General features: G+C 50.8%; 1 protein-coding gene across 11 annotated transcripts in view; it reads left to right on the top strand.

The window, feature by feature from the left end:
* The window catches only part of LOC143688571 (maestro heat-like repeat family member 5), a 94,811-nt gene that overhangs the window by 67,457 nt on the left and 3,627 nt on the right, over positions 1-23,727 (top strand). For 9 of the 11 annotated variants that reach the window (XM_077166668.1, XM_077166661.1, XM_077166659.1 and 6 more), the window contains 7 exons: positions 1,032-1,186; positions 10,203-10,362; positions 11,988-12,172; positions 16,805-16,942; positions 17,382-17,496; positions 18,009-18,152; positions 23,279-23,455. In XM_077166668.1, coding sequence (XP_077022783.1) covers positions 1,032-1,186; positions 10,203-10,362; positions 11,988-12,172; positions 16,805-16,942; positions 17,382-17,496; positions 18,009-18,152; positions 23,279-23,455 — 1,074 coding nt within the window. The remainder of the gene's footprint in view (positions 1-1,031; positions 1,187-10,202; positions 10,363-11,987; positions 12,173-16,804; positions 16,943-17,381; positions 17,497-18,008; positions 18,153-23,278; positions 23,456-23,727) is intronic. The other 2 variants (XM_077166660.1, XM_077166669.1) reach the window with 1 other exon arrangement.

The raw sequence follows: 23,727 nt of genomic DNA on the forward strand, positions 1-23,727 counted from the left end.
GGGAGGTGAAGGCCCAGCCCTGGCCCTCCAGCAGTCCAATGACTCACAGGCAGGCCGAACTTAAGAACCCTGAAAACAGCATCTTAGGTTATGCGTGGGCTCATCCATTCATACGTGTGTAACAAAGCCCCCACTGTGAGCTGATCTCTTGAGGCTCAGTCACGATTCAGATGTTGTCCCAGACAGACAGACAGATAATGGCTGCACAGCAGAGTGCATGCACGGCCAGAGGATGGACCCAGCAGGGCAGGGAGGGGAGGGAGTTCCTCTAGAAAGAGGATGGCCAATGACAGGGAAGGCTCAGGCAGGTGACATCAGAGCTGTGCATGATGGGTGTGTAAGAGAGACCCATCACTGGGGGAGATGGGGGTGCAGGGGGTTCTCAATCCAGGCACAGGGACCAGCATGCGCCAAAGTGGCATGTTCAGGAGGGTGATGAGGGGGTGAGTGTGTGTGTGAACGTTCCAATGGCTGGACAGAACAGGTAAGTCAAGACAGAGTAGGAACACCTTGAATACCATGCCAAAGGTAATGGGGTGGTGGGGCAGGGAGAAGTGAGGCCTGTCGCCCCTCAGACTGGGACTCCCCTTCAAACCACATGCCCAGGGCAGGGAAGTTCTCCCCAGGGCAGAACTGTACCTTCCCTCTCCCAGACTCCCAGAGAGGGCTGGACCACCCCCTTCAGGCTCCCCCAGGCAGAGCTGGGCCTCCCCACTCAGTCTCCCCTGGTCAGGACTGGGCCTCCTCCCACAGATTTCTCCAAGCAGGGTTGCACCTCTCCACTCTACTCCCAGGGTGGGCTGGGTCTCATCCGGCAGACCATCCAGGGTAAGGCTGTGCCTCCCATTCCCCAATCAGGCAGGGATGGGCCTCCCCTTCAGAGACTCCCCAGGGTGGGACCATTTCTGAAGGGGACTTCAGGCCCATCAGAACAGGATAGCCACCCCCCCCCCCCTTTAGGCTCACCACGGCTGGGCTGGGCCTGCCCCCAAGACCGGCCCTCTCCCCCCACATTCTTCCTCTCCACACAGGTTGCCAACATGGGCCGGGCCATCCACCTCCAGCTTTGCTCTGTTCGAATCCCCCAAGCCAAGGAAAATGCCCTGCAAGCCATCACCCTGCTGGCCCGAAACCATACCCCTGAGCTGGTAGCCACCTTCCTGGACTTCTCCATACCCCTGGACAGGTGCGCAGCCCCAGAAGTCCCTGCCCTGCCCACTCCACAGCCACTCTGTCCTGCCCTCAGGCACCAGAGCTCCACCTTCCTTCACTGCCTTCCCTCCATTCACCCCCAGGCAGGAGTCAGAGACTGTGCCCTCCTGCGTGTCCTCTCCCAGCCGACCGGGACCCCACGGGGCTGCCTGCAAGGCAGGAACAATGCACATATCCACTTACCGTGCACAGCTCACCCTTCGGGCTGCAGGTGTCCCACCTCAAACGTCATGCCCCACCCAGCCTCACCGCTCCCATCACCTGGGGGAGGGAGGTGCTCCCAACAGGTATCAGCCAACACCAACACCTCAACACCCTTGTCTCAGCACACCTTCTTTCTCCCCTGCTTCCCTCCATCTACAAGGAAGCCTAGACCCCACCTCCCCCCATCTGGCTTTGTTCCCTTTTCCGTCCCATCTCCCCTGCCCAACTCCTGAGACCTGTCCACTGTGTCCTCAGGAACACCCTGTCCATCAGCAAAACCCCCTCTATCCTCAGCCTCATCTGCAGACACTCTCTTCCCCTTCCTGCTCGTCCAACCACCTGTGGCCACCACACCCTTTCTGGTGGGGCTGGAGCCCTCATGCTGCTCAGGGCCCTTCCTCTCTAAAATCCCAGCTCAGCACTTTACACCCCCTGCCCTCGTCCCCCCTCAGTTCAGCCATGCATCAGGCGCCTGCCCTGGGTCAACCCCGACTTCCTTGAAGCTGAAGCTCCCCAGTCCCCTCATTTCATGATTGGCTGCTGACCTTGCTTTCTGTTTCTCTGAGAAAGCAGAAGCCACCAGAAGGGAACTTCCACAACCTCCCAGTGCCAGAAGGATTTACAATTTCCAGGAAGAAGTGTCTTTCGGTTTCTGTTAATAGTTGCTAGCTTTATTGCTTTGTTATTAGAAAGTGTTGTCTGTAATATTTCTACTTTATGGATTTGGGGTTTTTTCAGTCGAATTTAGTGAATGTTCCATGGGCGCCTGAGAAGAAGGCATGTTCTCTATTATCAGAATACACAATTTGATGCATATCCATAATATCTGCCTTATTGGTTGTATTGTTTAGGTCTTCTATGTCCTTGCATTTGATCTGTCTTGCACTGAGAATGGTGTGTAGAGACTCCTAGTAGTGTGTTCCATGTACCCTTTAGTGCCCTGTAGTTTTTGCTTCATAAAGTGGTTGTCATGTTATTTGCTGCATAAATATTCATAAGTGCTATACATTCTTTGTGAATTGTGACTTTTAGCATGAAAAAGTGCCTGGATTTGTCACATTTAATGCTTCATGGTTTGAATTCTACTTTATTAATGGAATTACTACCCCTGCTTTCTTATTTTTTCCATTTCCCAACATATATCTGTCCATCCCTTTATTTTAACTGCTCTGAATCCCTCTGCTTCGGTGTCCAACTGATATATAGCGTATAGTTTGGTCTTAAGATGTGACCCAAATTGAAAATCTTTTTTTAATAGATGTGTTAATCCCATTCACACTTATCAATATGACTTTTATGTTCAGTCTCAACTAAAGCAAAACAGAACAACAACGACAAAAAAAAACAGACAGGTCAGGGCATGGGCCCAAGGAAGGGCCATATTTGCTAGATTTCTTTTTCTAAGAGATGTGTATTCTTTTATATTTAGCTTTAATTTTTTTTATTTATGGAGGTTTATATTTTTCCTTTAGGTATTACCTTTGTACTCTTAACTTCTTAAATTGCACTTAGTCCCCAGTTTTATTATTTGACTTTTTACTACATCATTAATCCATTTTTATTGGTATCCTTTAACACTATCACCCCAATCCTTTAGCTGAAATTTTCTAGTCATAGCTTAAGTTTTATGAAGCTCATCCTCTAATAGATTCCTCAAAAAGGGCTCACGGGTTCAGAATTTCCTAAATACTTATGTCAAAAGCCTTTTTTCTTGAAAACTTGGTTGGGTATAAAATCTCTGGTTGACTCTTTCATTTTTAAAACACTGCTCCATTGTTGCCTTATTCTGCTTTTGAAAAGCCTGATGCCAATCTAAATTTTTTGCCTTTGTAAGATATTTGACCTTTTTGCCTGGAGACTTTAAGTACTTTGTCTTTGAAACCGAATAGTTTCACTAAGATATGGCTCAGAGTTGATCATTTTGGATTAATTCTGTCAGATATCTCATGGGCCCTTTCAATCTGTAGATTTATTATAGACCTTTCAATATGTACATCTTTTCGTTGTTGTTATTTCTGGAAAGTTTTCCTGGACATAGTTCTTAAATATTAATCCTGTCCCATTGCTGTTTTCCTTCTTCAGGGACCCCAATAATACAACTGTTATTCCTTCTTTGTCTGTCTTCCATTTCCACTCCTTTCTCTCTGATCCCTTTTTCTTCTTTCTTAACTTCACGTTCATTCTCTTGGATGTCTGTCTGCCTTTCTTCAATGTCCATGATCTCCACTGGACACTTTGTAATCTTTTTCTTCATTTCTGAAATAATTTTGTCTTTACTTAACATTTCTTTCCTGAGTTCAATCAACTGTCTTTTCACATCTAATTAGGGTTTTTGGTCCTTTCTTGAATTTTTAATTCGGAATTGTTTTTCATATCTTTAACTGCTTGAGTATATTTAAACGCATTGGGAGTGTTAGCTTAACAGTTTATTTCTGCTTCACAGTTTTACAAGGAGAAATTTCCTCATTTGAAATGTGTTGATCTTTTGTTTTCTGATTTTTTTGCAATAACTCTGTATGCTCTGTGGATCTGTTAATATTCCTATTCATCTGATGGGGTTTTATGGGATTCAAGTTCAATGGCACCCTCTTCTGTCACTATAGAAAAATCCAGATAATTTAGATTTTTTGTTCATTTGTTGTATTGGTGAAGGAAAGAGTTATATCCTTTGACTTTTGTTTTTGTTTGTTTCTTTTCTCTTACAGGATGCTAAATTTTCCCCTTTTGCTCCTTTCTCTTTCACCACCCAATTTCCAAAGGTTACTTCTTTCTTTTTTACCATTTTTCTCTCCTAGAAGATGTGCATTTGGAAGAGAGTCCTTCAAATTGGCCATAATTTTAAATCCCTTTCTTGGGTCCATGCCCTGACCTATCTGTTTTGCTTTAGTTGGTTCGTTGGTTGGTTTTTGTTGTTGTTTTGTTTTTCAGATTTAGGGTTGATTTCATCTTCCTGAATGTGGTTTGTTATCAATGTTAAGTCCTCTTGCTAGTTCCTTTCCTCTCTCTTCCCATACTGACTCTAGGTCTTCCTTCACCTGAGCCTTGTGGAGGAGCAAGGGTAAGGGAGGGAGAGGAAGAGACTGTATGTTAGGGTTGGCCTTTTTCTGTTTTCAGTTATCGTCATTTTGAAGTTCAGGCATTCTCTCTCTTTATGCTTAAGTTATGGGTTTTCTGTAGTTTTATTTTCCTTTCTTGTGGTAATGAGGGACCTATGCAGCCACCATTGGTTTCAGCGACCCAAAAGCTCATAGTTGAATTCTACTGGGTTGGAATATATATGTTTTCCCAATTTTAATATCTGTGAAATCAGAGTACATTTTACATTGGTTCCATCTTACAACTGGATTTATGTGGTCTTCTGCCCATCACATCAGGTGCACTGCCTGCTTGAAACCCACTTTACATTTAAAAGCTCTGCCTGAGATTTTGTGGGGCCACACTGTTAGTGTGTATTCAGACAGCAACCTAGAAACAGGTTTTGTGGTTCAAAATCTCATGAAAGACACACCCTCCCCTCTACCTAGTGCCCCAATTGAAGCAGGAAGATTTCCTCATACTTTCTTTCCATAGGGCATATTTTGGGGGGTGTTTCTGGTTTGTTTTATTGAATTTTTCTTCTGATCATCCTTACCATCAGCATGCAGCCTTTTGGGATCTCAGCTCTATGTAGAAATCTCTATTAGAACCCTGTTCTGAACCATTTTTCTTCCTTAGAAGTACATGAAATAATGGTGGTTGTGTCTTAAAAGTATAAACAGATTCGTGTAATGTATACTCTTCCAATATGTTCTCTTGTTGCCTGGCTTTTCCCTCAACATTATGTACTTAAGATTTTACATCCATGTTATATATGGTTGTAGTACATTTGTTTTTGTTGCTATGTGGTATTCCATCTTGTGAATTCCCGTTACTACAGATGGACAGTAGGTTGTTTCTTGTTCTGGCCTGTGAGAAACAATGCCACCGTGAACTTGCTTGTGCCTTCATATACAAAAGAACTCAATTCCTGTAGCACACACATCTAGGTGGGAAAGTTATGAGTCACAAAGCTGTGCATATATCCAACTTTATTACATGATTCCAAATGTTTTCACACTCCAACCATCAGGGTTTTCAGAGTTCCATTTGCTCCATACCTTCACCAATAATCAACTTTTTAATTTAGCCAATCCAACGGTGGTATTAATCAGATTGTGGTACTAACTTGTACTTTCTTGATTAAATAATGACGTTCAACACCTTTTCATTTATTTTTCAGTCATGTAGGTACTTTCTTGGTGACACACTTGTTCAAGTAGCCTAATCATTTTTCTGTTGGATAGTTCCTCTTTTTTTATTGATTTCTAGGAATTCTTTATGAAATCTGGATACAATTCCTTTGTTAATTATTGCATCTAAAATATCTTCTCCCACTTTGAAGTTTGCCTTGTCCCACTCTTAATGTGTTTTGTAAAGGACAGAGGTTTTAAATTTAATCATTCCCCTGTATAATCTTATAAAAGTTCTATTGTTTATATCTTGCATTTAGGTGTCTAAACCACCTAGAAGTGATTTCATATAGAATGTGAGGCTCCAGTTTCATTTCATTGTCCCAGCACTGTTTATTGAAAAATTCACCCTTTTCTTGCAGTTTTGCAGTGCTACTTTCATCACAAATCAGGAGACTGTTTGCTGGTTGTCTGTTTATGGCTTTTCATGCTTTTATACCGGTCTATTTGTCTGTCCCTAAACCAAAAACCTGAGGTTCTAATGCCTATAATTTTATAATATTCCCATTATCTGATAGAGAAAGGCCTCTCACCTTGTTATTCTTCCTCAGAATTGTCTTTGTTATGCTAGACCCTTTTGCATTTCAATATAGCTTTTAAAATCATTTTACTAAGTTTTCTTTTTTCTTTTATTCCCTTTGATATTATTTGTGTTTGACTAGAACTGCACAAAATCAGATTTGTTGTAATCCTTGATTTGTAACACCTTCTCATCATTGATCTGTACGTGAATGGCCTGCCTTCATTATTTATCTGGATAGGTGGCTAATTTTAATTGGCCATCACCCTCCCATGAGCCTGTCATTCACGTGAAAGCTAGAATCCTGCCAATAGTCTCCATATAAAGACAGGATCTGTCCATCACCACTAATTTCTATCCCCCTGGTTCATCCCATCAAGACTCATCATTTCTTTGGCTTATTTTTATATAGCTGTATTGTATCTAAATATATCCCTAAATAATAATGCATTACAGTTTTAATTTTTATACAAAGGGTAGCATGTCCCATATAGTCTTTGGAGACTAGTTTACTTGACCGATATTAACATAGATTTTTAGAGTCCATATTGTCTAAAAAGTCTATCCTAATATAAATCTAGTAACACCAGTTTTCTTTGTTAATATTGCACTGTATATCTCTTTCCATTGTCTTAACTTTAATATTTTTACACTCTTTTGTTTGGACATGTCGTTTGTAAACAGCATTTAGTTCCATCACTTCTGGTTTCCTCATCTCTGAAGACATCTTTAAGCTTGTCTTTTATTTCTTTATTCTTACTCAAACAAACAGTAGTTTCATAATTGATGCATGGTAATTCTAATATCTGAATTGTCCACGGGTCTATTTCCTTTACCTGTAGTTCTTGCTGTATCTCACTTACAGAGTCTTGCTTCCTCATGTATCTGATTATTTTTGACTACATGCTGGACATTGCACTTAAAAAGGAAACTTTAATAATATCTGGGGGCCTACGATGAAGACGTTTTCTTCCAAAGGGAACTTGTGTTTGCCTCTGCCATGCACTGAGGGGCACTACCAACCAAGACTACCTCCAAGCAAATTCAAGGCTTGAGATTCCCTGGACACCCCAAGCAATTCACACCTGGCTGAAATTCACATGTTTTTTCTAGGTCCTGTTCGGCATGACCCTGAGAGTGGAGAAGGGTCACCTATTTGGCTGGGCCACCAGGTTCTGGTCTCTGCCCCTTCCCCCTCCCAGCTGTCAAATGCCCTCAGGTGTCAGCAACCCCCCAGATCCCCATTTCTCTGGGCTTTTGTTTTCCATCCCCGTGGGGCCTTGTAATTTTGATACTTTTAGTACCCTTGTTTATATTTTCTCCAGGCTTTTTAGTATTTGCAGTGGGGGGGGGGGTGTTGATCAGAGTAGTCTAGCCCATAATTACTGGAAGATGGAAGTTCTCCCACTGCTTCTTAAACCCACTTAGATCAAACTTTCTTCATCACCACTCCAACAAAATGCTCTTTTACCAGTCACCTGCGACCTCAGGTTGTTAGGTCTAATGGTTAGTTCTCCACCTTATGTGACCTGTCAGAAGAATCTGACTAGGCAAATCACCCCCCTACCCCCACTCTGGGAACACTTCCTTCCTTTGGCTCCCTGGCCGGCAAACTTCCCTTGCTCTCCTCCGACCTCAGCAGCCTCAGCCTTCTCTGCTGGTTCCTCCTCTTCAACCTGATCTCTAAGCATAGGGACCCAGGGCTCCATTCTCAGACCTAATCTTCAGCCTCACTTACTTCCATGGTGACCACATCCCTTCCAATGCTTTTAAATAGCACCTAAACACTGATGCCTCCAAAATTTTCACCACCAGCTTAAGCTTCTCCCCTGTCTTGATAGATGTACTTGGACATCTGAAACACATTTCAAACATAATATCAGACCAGTCTCCGGACTCTCCCCTGAAATCTACTCCTCTTATAATCTTTCCATATCATCTCTTAAAAACTCTGCCCTTCCAGCTTCTCAGGACAGAATTTAGGGGCCACCTTGACTCTTCTCTATACCAAATCCATCCACTAGGAAATGTGCCCCACCTGCCCCATCTTATCTCCCATCACATCATCCAGGGTGTACCATCTCTCACCTAGAAGATCCTGCCACTTCTACTTTTCCCCCACCTGAGTTACTGTCCACCCAGAAATCACAGTGGTCCTTTGAAAATGTATATTGGATCATGTCGCTACTCTGCTCAAAACCGTCCACCAGTGGCCCCATCTCACTCAAAGTCAAATCCAAAATCTTTACAAGAGCCCACAAGGTCACGATGCGGCCCCATGATCTCACTACCCTCATCTTCTACTCACCCCCTTATCCACTCCACCCTGACAATGCTGGCCTTTCTTGCTGCTCCTTGAACACATCAGGAATAAACTTATTTCAAGGCCTTCTTCCAGGTCATTTTCCCCCCAGATACCCATTTGGCTGCCTCCTTACCCCCTTCAGGTCTTTGCTCAAATGTCCCCTTCTGGTGAAGCTTTCCCTGGCCGCCCTATTTAAAACTGAAGAAACCCCAAATGCATCCTCTCTGCTCTCCCAGTCCCTATGCCTGCTGTACTCTTGTTCACAGCACTAAGCCGCTGACACCTTTTGTGAATTACCTGTGTCCCCACTAGGAAATCCCTGCCTTGAGGTCTAGGATTTCACCAACTCTGTCACTGTTCAGTCCCCTATCATGCGCAGTGCAGACATGCTGACTGCATGAGTGGTGACTGCCCCCAATGGGCAGAGTAGATGGGCAGACGCCTTCCTCTTCTTAGCACTCTCATTATGGTGGAGAATCATCTCACTCAGGCCTTCTGAGACAGATTCCCAGCCATTTGTAGTCAGGAATCTGAGGCTCAGAAAGGTTAAGAGACATGCCCTAGGTCAGCCAGCACAGGACAGAGTGGGCATTTGACCCTAGGCCCTTCTGACTCCAAAGATCCTATTCTTTCCAGTAGGTGAGGGGTGGGCAGTGTTGACTACCCTGTGGCACATCCCAAAGTCCTCACGCTGTTGAACTTACCCAGTCCAAGAACAGATGGGACTTGGGTGGCTCTTCCCTGGATGCCAAGCCTGCCCCCGTGGCTCTCTCTTAACCTGGAGATGGGAGCACATCCCAGCCACCCACCTATGACACTCCCATCCCCCACCTTCATTATTTCTAGGTCTTTCCGCCACCCCTTCAACCCAGCACTCAGATCCAAAGATGACTTAAGCCAGAACCTTCATGGCCCCTGACACCTTGGGAGAGTCCCAATGCCCCCTCCCCAATCTCCAAATCTGTCAGGTCATGTGCTTGGCTGCAGTAGAAAGGCCACATACTGGGTAGGCCTGGCCTTGAGTCCTAGCTCCCCGTTAGAAGGCAGGCCTTTGATCAAGGCACATCCTCCCTCTACTGTAGTCCTCAGTTTCCCTGTCTCCAAAACTGGCGTGAGGGTGCTGTGCAAACTGCAAAACTCTGTGCAAATACCGATGATGACCCTTAACATGAGCCAAGTTAGATCCATGGGAACTGGACCCCAGCCAACCCAGAATGGAGGTAGATAGTCAGGGAAGGCTTCCTGGAGGAGGTAATGTTAAGATAAGCCCTAAAGACTGAGTAGGAATTATCTGGGTGACAAGTGTAGAGGCCAAGAGGCAGATATGGAGGGAAAGACAGGGTGGCTGGGGGTCAGAAGGGGAGTCTTCTGAGAAGACTTGGGAGATACTTGGGAGATACTGAAGAAGACCAGCAGTGGGGAGACAGGTCAGATAAGGAAAGCTCCAGCTATGAGTAAGGAGTGGCCTGGAAGGGAGACCTTAAATGTGGGGAAACCCAGGAAGAGGTTGGTGTCACTGTGGGACCCTGAGTGCAGACCAGGGGCAGCTGGCCCAGATTTATCTGGACATCCCTCACCATGCACTCTTTTACCAGCCTCTCTCCCGTCAGGCCCTTTCCCCTCTAACCTGCTCTGGCTGGGGATGCCCTGATCCACCTTTCTGGCTGGGCTCACAGCCCCTCTCTGCCTGCAGCCATGCCTTCCGGCTATGGAGGGCCCTTGGAGCCGAGCAGCCCATGAGCCGCCTGGTACTCGGAGTGCTGCTGGCCTGGCTGCAGGAGCGACCCCTGCCCACTGAGGCCAGAGATGGCAGCAGCCACCCCAAGGAAAAGACCTACCTGCGCTCACTGGCCGTGAGTCTCTGTCCCCACCCTATCCCTTCAGCACCATCCCTCTGACACAGCATCCCCAGCCACCAGATTTGCCTCCATCTGTGCATTCCATCAGACATTGGGTTCCTGGGGACATACTGTGTACCAGGCCTGCAGCGGGCACCCCATATTCAGGCTGCGAAACTTAGCCCAGCTCCACCCGAGCCTGAAGTAGACACAGCCTAGCCTGGGGGCTCGGGGCCCAGACCCCTACTCGGAGGGGGATGCCAGCTCAGGCCCATTTCCCTCCCTGTGAAGTGGAACAATAACATATGTCTTGGGGCACTGCTAAGGGCACAAGTCATGGGGTATGTGCGCAGGACTGGCACAACACAGAGGTTCCCTGAGCAGTTGAGACTTTGTTGGGACAGGATGGCCTCCTGAGTCCAGGGAAGTGTTTGGAGGCTGGTAAGCCCTCTTCCCCGCAGCTGGGTCCTGGGGAGTCACAGACAAGACCTTGGAGGTATCTCAAAGCTGCCCCCCGCAATCCCCACCCTGTTGTGGGAAGCGTCCTCCAGTTTCCCAATAAGACTAGGCCCTGCTTGCGTACCCCCAGGAATGGAGAGCTCATTTCTTACATGGACACACCTCTCCTCCCTGGCTGAACCCTGGCCAAGGCAGCAGCTGTGCCCCCAACCCTGCTTTTTCCCAGGCTGGGTCCCATATCCCACAAGCTCCCTGAGCACGCAGCTGCCCCTCCCCACCTGGATGTCTCTAGAATAGCAGCTGCCTGCAGCAGAGGTGTGGTGAAGACTAACCCCAGTGCAGAAGGGAAAGTCCCCTGCCTACTCATGACTGGGGCATGGCAGTCCTCCTTGCCCCTACCCTGCTCTGACGCTGACCCCAAACAGAGGGCCCTCCATGTCAGGGAACCTCACATCAGCGGGGGCCGAACACTACCCTGGGTTGAGTTGTAGCAGGGTGGCCCTCCCTGCATTCCAGGAGGGGCACATCGTCACCCAGCCAAGCTCCTGTGCTCTATCAAACACTGGCTCATTACACCTCCCCAGCCCTAGGACATTTCTGGACCAAATGCCCCTTCAGGAACAGGGAGCCTGGAAGCCTAAGGCAGTTCTCTGCTAGTCATCCTGGAGAGTCACTGACTCTTCTTTCCACACACATTTCTTAGGTGCCGGCCACGTGCCAGGGGGCTGCACCAAGGATATAGTGGGGCACACACCCAGAACAAGTATAGGGGCAGAGTCAACATACACATGCCCTGAGATAATAGCCAAGTGAAAAGGGCTAGGAGAGCAGACAGACCCCAAGTCTGGACCTGGTGGGGCAGGGGCAGGGAGGGTCCCTGGGGCCAGGACGTTGGGAGTGGGGGACAGGGCGTTCTAGGCAGATTGCATGGAAGAGGCAGAAGGGCACAGGGCCATGCAAGCAAAGAGACCAATGTGGCAGATCCAGAGAGTGAGCAGAGAGGCCCAGGCTGAGGCTACAGAGGGGTCAGGGGTCACCTCAGAAGGGAGGGCCAACTGGACTTTCAGACTGGGTCCCAAGGGCTTTGAGCAGGGAGTGGAGGCATGATCGGATGTGGGTTTTTGTAGGACAGTGGCTCAACATTCCTGGCCCCAAGATCCATCCTCCCACCCCCACCCCAGCAGGCCATGAACACGCTGCATGAGCTGCAGTTCGCCCGAGAGTTCAAAAAGGCCATGCAGGAAGCCTACCCGAAGCTCTTCCTGGCCCTCCTCACCCAGGTGCACTATGTCTTAGAGCTGAACCTGCCCAAGGAGCCACAACCTACCCAGGAGGCCCAAGAGGCAACCACACCAAGTCCCCAGAGGTAAGACAAGGGGACAGACGTCCTGGGCAAGCACATGCAGCAGCTGCAGGGCTGCTGAGGCAAGCGACCAACCACCAGCGACCAACCACGGCAACAACTTAGGGTTAGGGTATCTGCAGGGCAGGTGCATATCACCTTTACCTTCACCTCTGCCGCCTCAGGTCAGCAGAGGAGGCTCGGGGACTGTTGGCCTAAAGGAACCATGGGGACACTACACCTTATCTGCAACAATTCTGTTAAATGAAGGTGACTCATTCACAGATGGGGAGACTTAGGCTCAGAGAGGTTCAGAGGCTTCCCCAGAGCCACACAGAATGTGCAGGTAGAGGTGAGCTAGAGCCATGCTTGCCCTCACATCCCCTTGGAGTCTGACACCTTCTGGGTCCCCATGGGGATCTCTCGGACCCCGCCTAGTTTTCTGATGAAGTCACAGACTGGCTGCAGGTCCCAGACCACCCAGCTACACTCGAGCCTGTGTACAGGCAGGCTGCCTTCATCTTTCCTCAGCACCAGGTCGTATTCTGAGAAATCCAATAAGCAAGTCTTTAAAAACCACTGGGGCCCGACGCCACTCATTTGTTTGTATTATGATGTGCTTCATGCCATTTGTCGGTTTTAGCAGCTCTCCCCAAGGCGCATCACCAAAAAGAATGTCACTTCTTCTCATATTGCCTCTGAATTTGAATGTGCATAAAGCTCCTTTTTTATTCAGATCAACCATGCAAAATGCATGAATCTTTCTCTAATAAGCTAATAAAAAGTTCTCTTCCCAGAACGTAGGAGGGTAAGGAGAAAGCAGCAATGAAGCCACAATCCATATGCTTCTCTCTCCCACCTCCATGTGATCCAGTACTTCCCTCTGCTCCCACCCTGCCCCTCTGCCCTCTACACCACAGACCAAGAGACCCTAAGTCAGGTCACACCACCCCTGTCTCAGAACCCTCCCTATCCACCCTTTAGCTCAGGGTAAAAACCAAAGCCCTTACAGTAGGCCACAGGATCCTTCTCCATCTGGCTCCCTGTTACCTCCGGCACCGCATTTCCTTCTCCTCCACACGTACACACACACCTGCCCAGCCTCCACCCACCTACCTGTGCTCCAGCCTCAGAGCCTCATTGCTATTCCTGGAACCCAGCAGGTTTCTGCCTCAGGACCTTTGCACTGACTGATCCCTCTTCCTGGAACACTCTTCTCCCACACAGCCTCACTTCCTACAGGTCTCTGCTTACACATCACCTCACTGAGGCCTCCCCCACACCCTCTTTAAAACAGCAACCCCTACCAACGGGCTACCTCCCTCGCCCGCTTTACTCTCTCCCCAGCAGCAGCACTATCTAACATGTTATGTGCACTCTTAAACCTGGTTTCCTGCCTGAACCTCCCACCCCCAGAAAGCAGGGACGTTTGTCTGTCTTACTTCAGAGCACCTCCAGAGATGGGATGTTTGTATGACTTATTCGAGGCTCCTTCAGGAAAGCAGGGACGTTTGTCTGTCTCATTCGGGGCACGTGGTGCTCGGCTCTCCCCCAGAAACCGTGCGTCGGATGAGCAGGTGGATGGAGGAAGGAACGGCAGATGCGCGGCCAAGGGGCCCGAATGGTGTGGGGAGGGCTGTCCTCAGTGTCTACGGTCTGATAGGGCGGGATCGGGGTCTCCACTGGCCATGTGCCCTTCGTCAGCCAACGTCCCACCGCGCCCCATCTGTCCCTTCCTCTGCAGACAGGTCCCTAGCGAGGGAGGTGGCTGTAAAGGCCTCATCAGCTCGGGCTGAGGAGAGCATCCCCAGGCTCCTCTAGCCAGGATAATAAGAGATGGAAACATGCAGGGAATGTAAGAACGTCGGAGATGAAGGAACAGGTGCTGGGTTTCAGTTGAGGCCCTGCTGGGTGGAGATGCTCAAGCCTGGGGCCCCGACTCCGCTCACCCCTCCGAGACCTCCCTCGGCAGCGCCTCCAAGACAGCAAGCAGCCCCAGGAGCACATGATCAGACACTCTCACCCCGTCCATGGCCTATGGCGCTGATTGGCCCAGCTCAGAGCGCATGCCCACCCTGAACCAATCACTGTGACCACAGGGAGGATGTGCAGCTTTGATTGGACCAGCTTAGATCACATGCCTACCTTGAACCAATCACTGTGGCCACAGGGCATGTGTAGTTCTGAATGGCCCATCTCTTGAGCACATGTTCACACCTGAACCAATCACTGTGGCTGGAGAGGATGTGCGGTCCTGATTGGCCAGGTGTGGCTCCCACGCCTTCCGGGCACTAGGAGGAAAATGGAAATGCTGCCGTAAGGGGGTGCCTGCGAGTAAGATCCCACGCAGACCACAAGGGACCGCGATGCGGGCAAGCAGTCAGGACGGCTGGGAGCTTGGTGGCCACTCTCCGGGCCTCAGAGGGTGGCACTGCCCTGGTGCGCTGTTAAGAGGGGACAGCGGGGCCGCGGAGGCCATCTCACACCCGTCGCAGAGGAGCCTGCTGTATCTGTGGGTTTCCCGGAGAAGTGGGGATGGCGCGGGTCACGCCGTGCGGCCCGGCCAGTCCTGGGTGCCCGCGGGTCCACAGTCTTGCTCAAGTAGGCAGGCTCCTGGGACCAGTGAGTGGGGCCTCGGGCAAGGCACCCTTACCCTGGCAGGACGGCACCGGGCACTGCCATCCCTTGCCTGTGGGCCCCTCCCTTCCATTTGGAGACGTTGGCTGCTTCGATCAGTTCTCAGGGCTGTCCCTCTCTGTTTCATCCATTTTGAGTTCGTGCTCTTTAATTCTCCTGGACGGCCTCTTCTCTCTTTGTTTCAAAGCTCCCCCTTGGACCACCTGTAAGTGTAATCCAACATATTTCCTTTTTGGCCCTGACTCTCAGGAAGTTCATCTAAAGTTACTGCCCACCACTCCATTATTATGGTGCCTGGCATTTCCTCTTCATTTCTCACCTCCTGCTGATTAGTCTTTTAATTTTTAAGGCTTTTTTATTTAATCTCCTTTTGTGGTCCTGGCTTTGGACAGTTGACAAGAAACAAATAATAATGGTACACTTTCTGGGGCTTGGGTCTGAGAGCTAAGTTCTTGTCCTCAACTCACCCGTGAGCATCTTTGAGGACTCTGGGCTTGTCTCTCCCACCTCACAGTGTCTGTTTCTTCATCTGCACAATGGCGTTGGTGACACGTGCCCTCCCAGTGCACCAAAGGAGGCTGAATGAGGGACGTGACCTTGAGACACATGAGGATATCCTGCTCTGGCCAGGCGTGGTCTCTAAGGGCTCTGGCTGTAGTTAGTCTCAAAGGGCTGCCTGAAGTCCTTCAGGCCAGGGTATCCCTGGGCATTGCCAGCGGTCCTGAGCTGGGATGGTTTAAGGAATCACAGACCCCAGGATCTGTTCTGTGGCGTGATTTACCCCGAGTCAACAGAATGCCAGTGCCTTCTTTCCAGAAGTCTTGATGTGGCCAGAGGGACAAGGCCTATCATGAAAAATGAGCAATCACAATTCCTAAGATGCCCAGGAACAGAAGATTCCATGAGTCCTCACGGAGCAACAAAATATGGTTGCACCCTCAAGTCACCTTTCATTGAAAGCCATCGTCACTGTTTGGCTCAGACCAGTGGCCAGGAAAATGCTGTCTTTGATATTTAGTTTTGCAAATCTGTTCAGATATGGTGGTTGGTTCTAGGTGACTGCCTCTGTTCCGGTGCATGCTCACACACACACAAAGGATCACTCACAGTGATCTCAAGCTGGCCATCAGGCAAGGAGTGGCCAGGAACAACCAGACAGGCAGAAACTGAGGCGTCCATGCTTCTCGGGGGCTTGCCCTCTCTGGCTTGTGGCAGGAACAGTGGGGGCTGCCTGGGGCAACCCTGAACCTGTGGCTATGCCCTTACTATACCGTATCTGATGAGCACTGTGGTTCCCCCATGCATTAGCCGTGGCCTCCTTCTCGACTACACACGCGCACGGCCAGTGGAACCTGGTTTCTCCATGTCCTCAATGGGCCACCGGGTCTCAGGGATTGCCATGGGACCCCTCTCTGGGCTTCAGCGATGCTATGTCCTCCTGACTCTGCTCTTTCCCCTCTGGTCACTCCTCCTCTGTATTCTTGGCCCCACACTTGAGCACCCTGTCCCTCAGAACCAGGCTCCTCTGCCCTCTCCACCCTGTGCCTATGAAAACCACCGATACCCAGGTCTCCCTGCAGTTCTCTCTCCAGCCAAGCATCCTCAGAGATCTCCACCCTGTAAATTCAGCAAGAACTTGCTGTGCCTGCTTTGCAAGTTTCAAAGGCACCTCACACTCATTATATTTCGAGCTTCCCCCTAAACACTGTCCTCTCCTTCCCCACTCCCAAGAAGGGCACCCTTGCAGCCTCTTGCCCAAGCAAGTGATCCTAGAAAGATGGGCCAGGTCTGATTGTGCTCGACTGCCTCCCCGGGCTCAGCAGAGCAGCCAGCTGTTTTAAGCCTCAGCGCTGGCGTGTGAGCAAGGGCAGGGATGAACCCACCCAGGGAGGTCTCAGTGCTCTGGGCACAGGGAAGAGATGGGAGCTGGGGTGCCCTGCAACCTGGGATGGCTGAGGGATGACCCCAGCGACCCCCCGTGGTCCTGAGCAGGCCCTGAGTCCCTCTGCTCGGCCATAGCACGTCGCTGGAGGCACTGAAGAGCCTCCTGTCCACCACGGGGCACTGGCGGGACTTTGCCCACCTGGAGCTGCAGGGCGCCTGGGAGCTCTTTGCCACCGTCCGCACCTACCCACAGGGCGTGGGCCTCCTGGCCAGGTAGAGGTGGGGCAAGGGTGGGAGAGGGCTGCCTGCGTCAAGCCACCACCTGTCCCAGCCCCACCAGGGCTGTCTCTCCCTCTCCTTGGGGTGCCCTAGAGGAAGAAGGCTGGGACTGTGGACCCTGGCCACAGATCCAGGGGCTTTGTGGCTCCTCAGAGTCAGCCTGTGAGCGTGACACACAGATCCGCACGGGTATATGCAGCCACCCAGGCGTGGGAAGTGCCATCACATTCAAGGCTTGTGGAGGCAGGCCTCCCCATGACCAGCCCAGGCCTTCGCAGTTGGTGCAAAAGGGATAGAAATGCAGGAGAGGATCCATCAAGGACAGAGAAGTGCATGCACGTGTCCCAGGGCTTCCTGACTCCCAGCCCCAGCTCGAGTGGGAGAGGGCAGGCATGGGGCAGCGCCCTCCACCCGCACCCTCTGTGCCTCCCAGGGCCATGGTGAAGAACCGCTGTAAGCAGGTCAAGACCGTGCTAGGCCAGTTGCTGCCCAGCCTGCAGACCAAGGATGAGCGGGAGAGGAAGGTGGCCATCCTCATCCTCACAGAGGTAAGGGCATAAGGGTGGGGCGGGGACCACCCACCAGAAGCGGCCTGAGACCCAGCCCCTGAAGCCCATCCCCCGGCTTCCCCTCACCAGCCCCTAGACCTCAACCCCAGACAGAAACTTCCATTCTCCCTCCTCCAGGTCTAAGCCTCGGGCCAACATCCACCCTGCCAGCCAGAATGTCCGGGTTTCCCTCCTGGAGGCTCAGCCCTGGGCACCCCACGAGCCAGGCTGTTTACTTAAGTCTTACCTCACCCCTAACTTCGCTTTGTGACTTCAGGCACGGCCCTTCCTCTCTCCAGGCCTCCTCGTCCCCAGCTGTTCAGTGACGATCTGAATCACCCTGGAGATGGGTTGCAAACACGTGTTAACCAAAATACCCAGTAGTGCTAGTCAACGGCCCTCTGAAACCCTCACCCCAGACCCTGGACATGCGCCCTTACCCAGGCACACTGCAGCCCCCCCAAGAGTGGAAGCTAGACCTGACCCGCCTGCCCTCCTGGGGGCTGCCCCAGTTCCTTTACAGTCCTGCCCTCCTGGAGGTGCTTTCCAGACAGGCTGCCCTGACAGTGCTGGCCCAAGGCCTCAGGGACCCCAGCCCCGAGGTCCGTGTGCTGAGTCTGCAGGGCCTGGGAAACATCATCTTCCACCCAGAGAAGGTAAGGGGCCCGGGAGGTGCACTACCCCAGCAGAGCAGGGTATGCGCCAGGGTAGGCAGGGCCCGCCTGAGCGGGAAACCAGCTTTGTCTCCTTCCACATTGTACGTGGGAACACGTGACCTCACCTCTCTAAGCCTTAGTTTCCTGATCTGCAGAATGGGTTAATAATAGGATCTGCCCCATAGGGTTGTGGGCAGGACTGGGGAGTCCCATGTTGAGGCTATATCTGGGCCACCCACTAGCTGTCTACAGATACCAGAAGCAGGAGCATCTTCTCATTCCTGGCACCTTTGTGGGTCCTTCCAGGGGCTGAACTTCTTATAGTAAAAGTGCAGAGTTAGAGAGGCACGCAACCTTCACTTCCCCTCCTCTGGTCAAGACCCCAGGGACAAGACAGCATGCCCAGATCCCATCTCTGTGGCTGTTTGGGGGGGTTGGGGGAAAGCTAGTGTTATGAACATAAGGATTTTCAGGGTCTGTGGAAGAAAGGGTCTGATCCCAGAGAGGCCACAGGAGAGCTAGATTCCAAAGAGACTTTGAATCCATTTGTCCATCAGCCCAGTTCACTCTGATTCCATCTGATTCATAGGTCTCTGTGGTGAAGAGGAGACCTCATTAGGCTCATTAAGGAAGAGCCCTTTGCACTGCATGTGACACATAGTAGAAGCTTCATAATGGAGAATGGAAGCCAGATGGCATTTTTTCATCCACCCACCCACCCATACACTCTTCAGTTACCCATCCACACATCCACCCATCCACCCACCCACCCACCCATCCATCCATCCATCCATCCATCCATCCATCCATCCATTCATCCACCATCCATCCATCACCATCCATCCACCCATCCATCATCCATCATCCATCTGTTCCTTAGACCCTTTCTCTGTGCATTCATTCATTCATTATTTCTTTGATTCATTCTTTATCTATTTCCTTGTTCACCCAACCAGTTATTCCTATATTTGCTTTCTCAGTCAGTCAGCCAGCAGTCAGATATCTAGGCAACTCTTTCTCCAATTGTCCCCTCAGAGAGGTGGTCAGTAGGAAGTTTCTATGCACCTCCTTGGTATGCCACACTGGGCTTGGCTCTGCAGGGATTGGAGAAGGAAGGTGAGGGTCCCACCAGATCTGTGGGTCTGGAGAAGAGAAGCTGGTTCTTGCCTGACCCTGACTGGGGTGTGAGCTACAGCCACGGCAGGGCTGAAGGAAACAGGCTGACCCCTGAGCATTCCCAGCCAGGGAGGTCTATTATTGGTGTGGGGACAGGACAAACTGAACCAGGCAAGATGGAGTGGGCCACAGGGGTGAGGAAGGGTCAGTAGTCACTGTTGCAGAGACCAAAGAAGCACACTCAGCTGGGAGCCCTGATTGGTCAGTAACACGTTCATCAAAGCAAGTGGTCTCACAGGGTAGTTCCCACCCACCGGCCATCTTTATCTTTATTGTCAAACACAGATAGCACTAACTGTGCCATGGTGCATGTATTTGGAAGCCAGAAGTACATGGAGACATGTACAAAACACAAGTTAATCATAACTTAAACAAATCAGCATCTGTCTCCCACTGGCATGGCCATCCTGTGGGCAGAGGGGCCCTCCCTAACCCACTGCTCACTTTAAGAGAAAGGATCTAGGCAACTGTTTCAAAATTCTTTATTTCACATCTCTTAGTTTTCGAGGCTGCTCCAAGCAGGTAATGGGCTTAACAATAGGAATTAGCGTACAGTTTGAGGCCAAGAAAATGTCCAAATCAAGGCATCATCAAGGCGATGCTTTCTTCCTGAAGGCCAGCTGCCGGTGATCCTTGGCTCATCTGTTACATGGCAAGGCACATGTTGTCTGCTGGGTTCTTGCTTCTCTTCTGGGTTTCCTTGATTTCAGCCTCTTGCTTCTATTCCTTTCTCACTCTTTGTCTCAACTTCATTCTCTTTTAAAGGACACCAGTAAGAAGATTAAGACCCATTCTAATTGAGATGGGACACACCTTAACTGAAGTAACCCCATCCAGAGGTCCTCCCTACAATGGGTTCACACCCATAGGAATGGATTAACTTTAAGCATATGTTTTTCTAGGGTACACACAGCTTCAATCCACCATGTTTTAATATGCAAATCACATTTAAAATCTTAGTGCTTTTGTCAGGAATGGTACACCATGACATTTTTGTCCTGGTTGCAAGTTTTATTTTGCTCAATGAATATCTTACCTATTAATGAAATATTCAACTGCAAACCATGCAAATACAGCTTGAAAGGCAAGGCAGGTAACCTCTGCAGGAGTTTACCTTCTGCGACTTGAAATCATTCTTTTCCAGGTCATCAGTCATTTCTATCCAGAGGTCATATGTCCATTCTCATCCTGTTTCCTCCTCACAGTGCACATGGCTTGGTGACCTTCCCCTCCTCCGTGGAGCCCTCCCCCACCACTTGACTTTCTTGCATGTCGTTGGGGATGCCTTCTCAGTCTCCTCTGCTGGCTCCTTTTCTAGTTTGTGGCCTCTTAGTACAGGAGGACCCGGGACCAAGGCCCTTCCTTGCTTCCTTCTGTCTACTCTGGTGGTTTTATCCAATCTTTTGGCTTTAGATACCATCCATCAGCCATCTTCTCCCAAATTGATATCCCAGCCCCGCCCTTGAACCCCAGCCTGGACTGTCTGCTTGGTTCTAGTTGGCATCTCAAATTCATAGCATCCAAAAATGAGGCCCCATTGTTCCCCCAGACCTGCTCCTCCCACCACCTCCTCAGCTCAGCTGATGGAAACTCCACCCTTCCATCATTCTAACCCAAACCTTGTGTGTCCTTGATTCCTCTTTTCCTTCACGCTCCCCATCGAGCCAATCATCAAAATCCCACAGCATACCCAGAATCCAACACTTATCCCTCCTCCACTGTTCCTCCCCAATCAAAGCCACCAGCAACCCCCATGTCATTGCAATTGCCCCCCCCCCCAGGTCACTGCAACCACTTCCAGGTCATTGCAACCACCAGCATCCCAGGTCATTGGAATCACCCCCAAGTCATCGCAATCCTCAGCTCTCCAGATCTTTGGAACCACCTCTCCCCAGCTCCCTGCATTACCTTGTCCCTTTTACAGTTTCTCATCCTGCAGGCAGGGTCCTGTGATCCTGTGATCCTGAGAGTCACAGCAGGTCCCTTGTGTAAGTGCCCTGGGGCTGCTGTACAAGAGACCACATTGGTGGGTTTAAACAACAGGAATTCCTTGTCTCACCATTCTGGAGGTTACAAGTCCATATCCACGTGTCGGTGGGCCCCACCCCGCCACAGGCTCTAGGGAGGATCTGTCTCCCTCTCCCAGTTTCTGGTGTTTGCCAACAATGCCAGTGTTCTTGGCTGTGTGCCTCCAAAATCACCCCGTTGTCACTGTCTCCGTAGTTCCCTTTTTGTTTAAGGATAACAGGCAGTGGATTTAGGGTCCATCTTAATCTGTAAGACCTCATCTTAACTTGATTCCATTTGCAAAGACCCTGTTTCAAAAGAAGGTCACATTTGTAGGTACTGGGGGTCAGGACTCGAAGGCAGCTTTTTTAGGGGATATCATTCAACCCACCACATCCCTCCTCTGCTCAGAATCTTGCACTGGCTCTCACCTCACTCAGTAAAAGCCAACATCTTTGCAAGGTTTTGCCAGCTCCATACCCCCGCCCCCCGCCCGTGACCTCTCTGACCCTTTCCCTTAACCCCCTCCATCACTCTGCTCCAGCCACCCTGGCCTCCACCCCTTGCACACAGGCAGGCACCCTCCTGCTTCAGGGCCTTTGCACTCTCTTTTCCCTCCTTTCTGAGCTGCTCAGATATTACTTCTTTGATGAGACTTTCCCTGACCCTAACAATGTAAAATTAAAATTTGCAACATCACTATCCCTCCCGCCTTGGCTCATTCCACCCCCTTTCCCTGCTTTTTTTCTCCTGCACGTCACCCACCCCTTCTGGCATACAACACATCGTATGTATTTAGATTATTTTATGGCCCCTCCTGTTAGGACCCCATTCTGCTTACCCCGTCCAGTGCCAAAACCCTAGTCTTACCCACTGCTGCACCACACTGTGTGCTCAACAAGCCTTCGTTGTTGTTGAATAACTCATCTGTCGAAAATGAATTTAATAATCTAAAAGCAAACAAATGTGGGAGACCCGGGTTTGATTCCTGGCCCATACGCTCCAAAAAAATATTTTTTTCAACAAATGATGCTGCAATAACAGGGCAGTCACATGGAAAAGCAATGAAATGTGACCCCCCACCATACAGAGTACAAGGGAAAAAACAAAAAGCATAGCTTAGAAAGCTGACATAGTTGTTTAAATCTTGTTTAAAAGTTGTAAAAATCACTCTGGTTTATACAAAAGGCAACACCAAAGGGCCTGATGGCAGAAAACATTTGCCCACACCTCGAGAATTCACAAACGTCCCACAAACAAGTGTGACAGAAAAATGAATTCGAATTTTGGAAACAGAAGAAAGTATAAAGTTGAACATGATGGCATTTGTAACACCATCCAGCGCTCGCGAAATGTGTTGTGTTGAAACCCACCGTTTTCAATGTGTCCCCCAGTGGGGAACTGGGCGGAAGAAGTTTGGGGGCCAGAGAGTGGCAGGGAGTGTCCCCAGTACCTGGCGAGGGGCCACCTGGGAAGAAGGGGAACTGGGGTCACCCTGTTCTGCGACATGCACCCTGTCCCCACCCCCACCCGGGCCTGGCTTCCCACCAGTTTCTCCCTTCACCCCACAAGAACCCCATGTCACCCAGACAGCAGAGCGTCCTGTCCAGGGCTCCCGGTGGGCAGAGTCAGGTGGGGACACAGCCCTACGTGTTGCCCCCGCCCCCAAGAACCCCCTAGTAGGCAGACCTGGGTGGGAACAAGGTTATCCGAGGCGGGGCTGAGTCAAGGCGGAATCTGCAGCTCTGGGTCTTGCCCGGCCCTGGATGAGGAGGTGGTGAGCGGGGACTGGGGGATGCCGGCCCCAGGGTGGGGTGGGGTCACGGAAGGGGCGGTCGGCTGGGAACCCGAGGGTGTCGTGGGCCTGCGGGGGCGTGGGTGGGGGCGGCCAGACTTGGTGCGCTCGGCCCAGCCCAGGCCCTCCCCACCCCGCCCGCCCCCAGGGGAGCCTGCTCCGCGGGCAGCTGCCGCGCTTCCTCGAGGGCTTCTTCCAGGACAGCGAGCCTGTGGTCGTGCGCGTCATGGGCGCCGTGTCCGACGTGCTGCACCGCCTGGGAGCGCACGGCGCGGGCGCCCAGAGCCTCGGCGTCGCTGTCAACGCCCGCTCCTTCTTCGACGACGTGAGCGTGGGGGGCCCTGCTCGAGCCCTGCGGCGCCCTTCAACGATGGGCGGGGCCGGGGAGCACCCGGGCCTGGGCCCCCGGTTAAGGGGCAGCCGCGCTGGGGTCTGCGGGCCAGGTGGGGGCGGCCCCTGGGGCGCGCGCTTGCACCGTGTGCACTGGCCCGGTACCTGGGAGGCGGGGCCCGGTCCTACAACGGAGGAGCAGACTTCTTCACTCTGGGGCCTTTCCATTCCGCTTCCAGCAACCTTTCCCCTTTGCTGGGAAATTAG

The sequence above is a fragment of the Tamandua tetradactyla genome, chromosome 6 (genome assembly GCF_023851605.1).
Source record: "Tamandua tetradactyla isolate mTamTet1 chromosome 6, mTamTet1.pri, whole genome shotgun sequence".
Classification (NCBI taxonomy): Eukaryota; Metazoa; Chordata; class Mammalia; order Pilosa; family Myrmecophagidae; genus Tamandua; species Tamandua tetradactyla.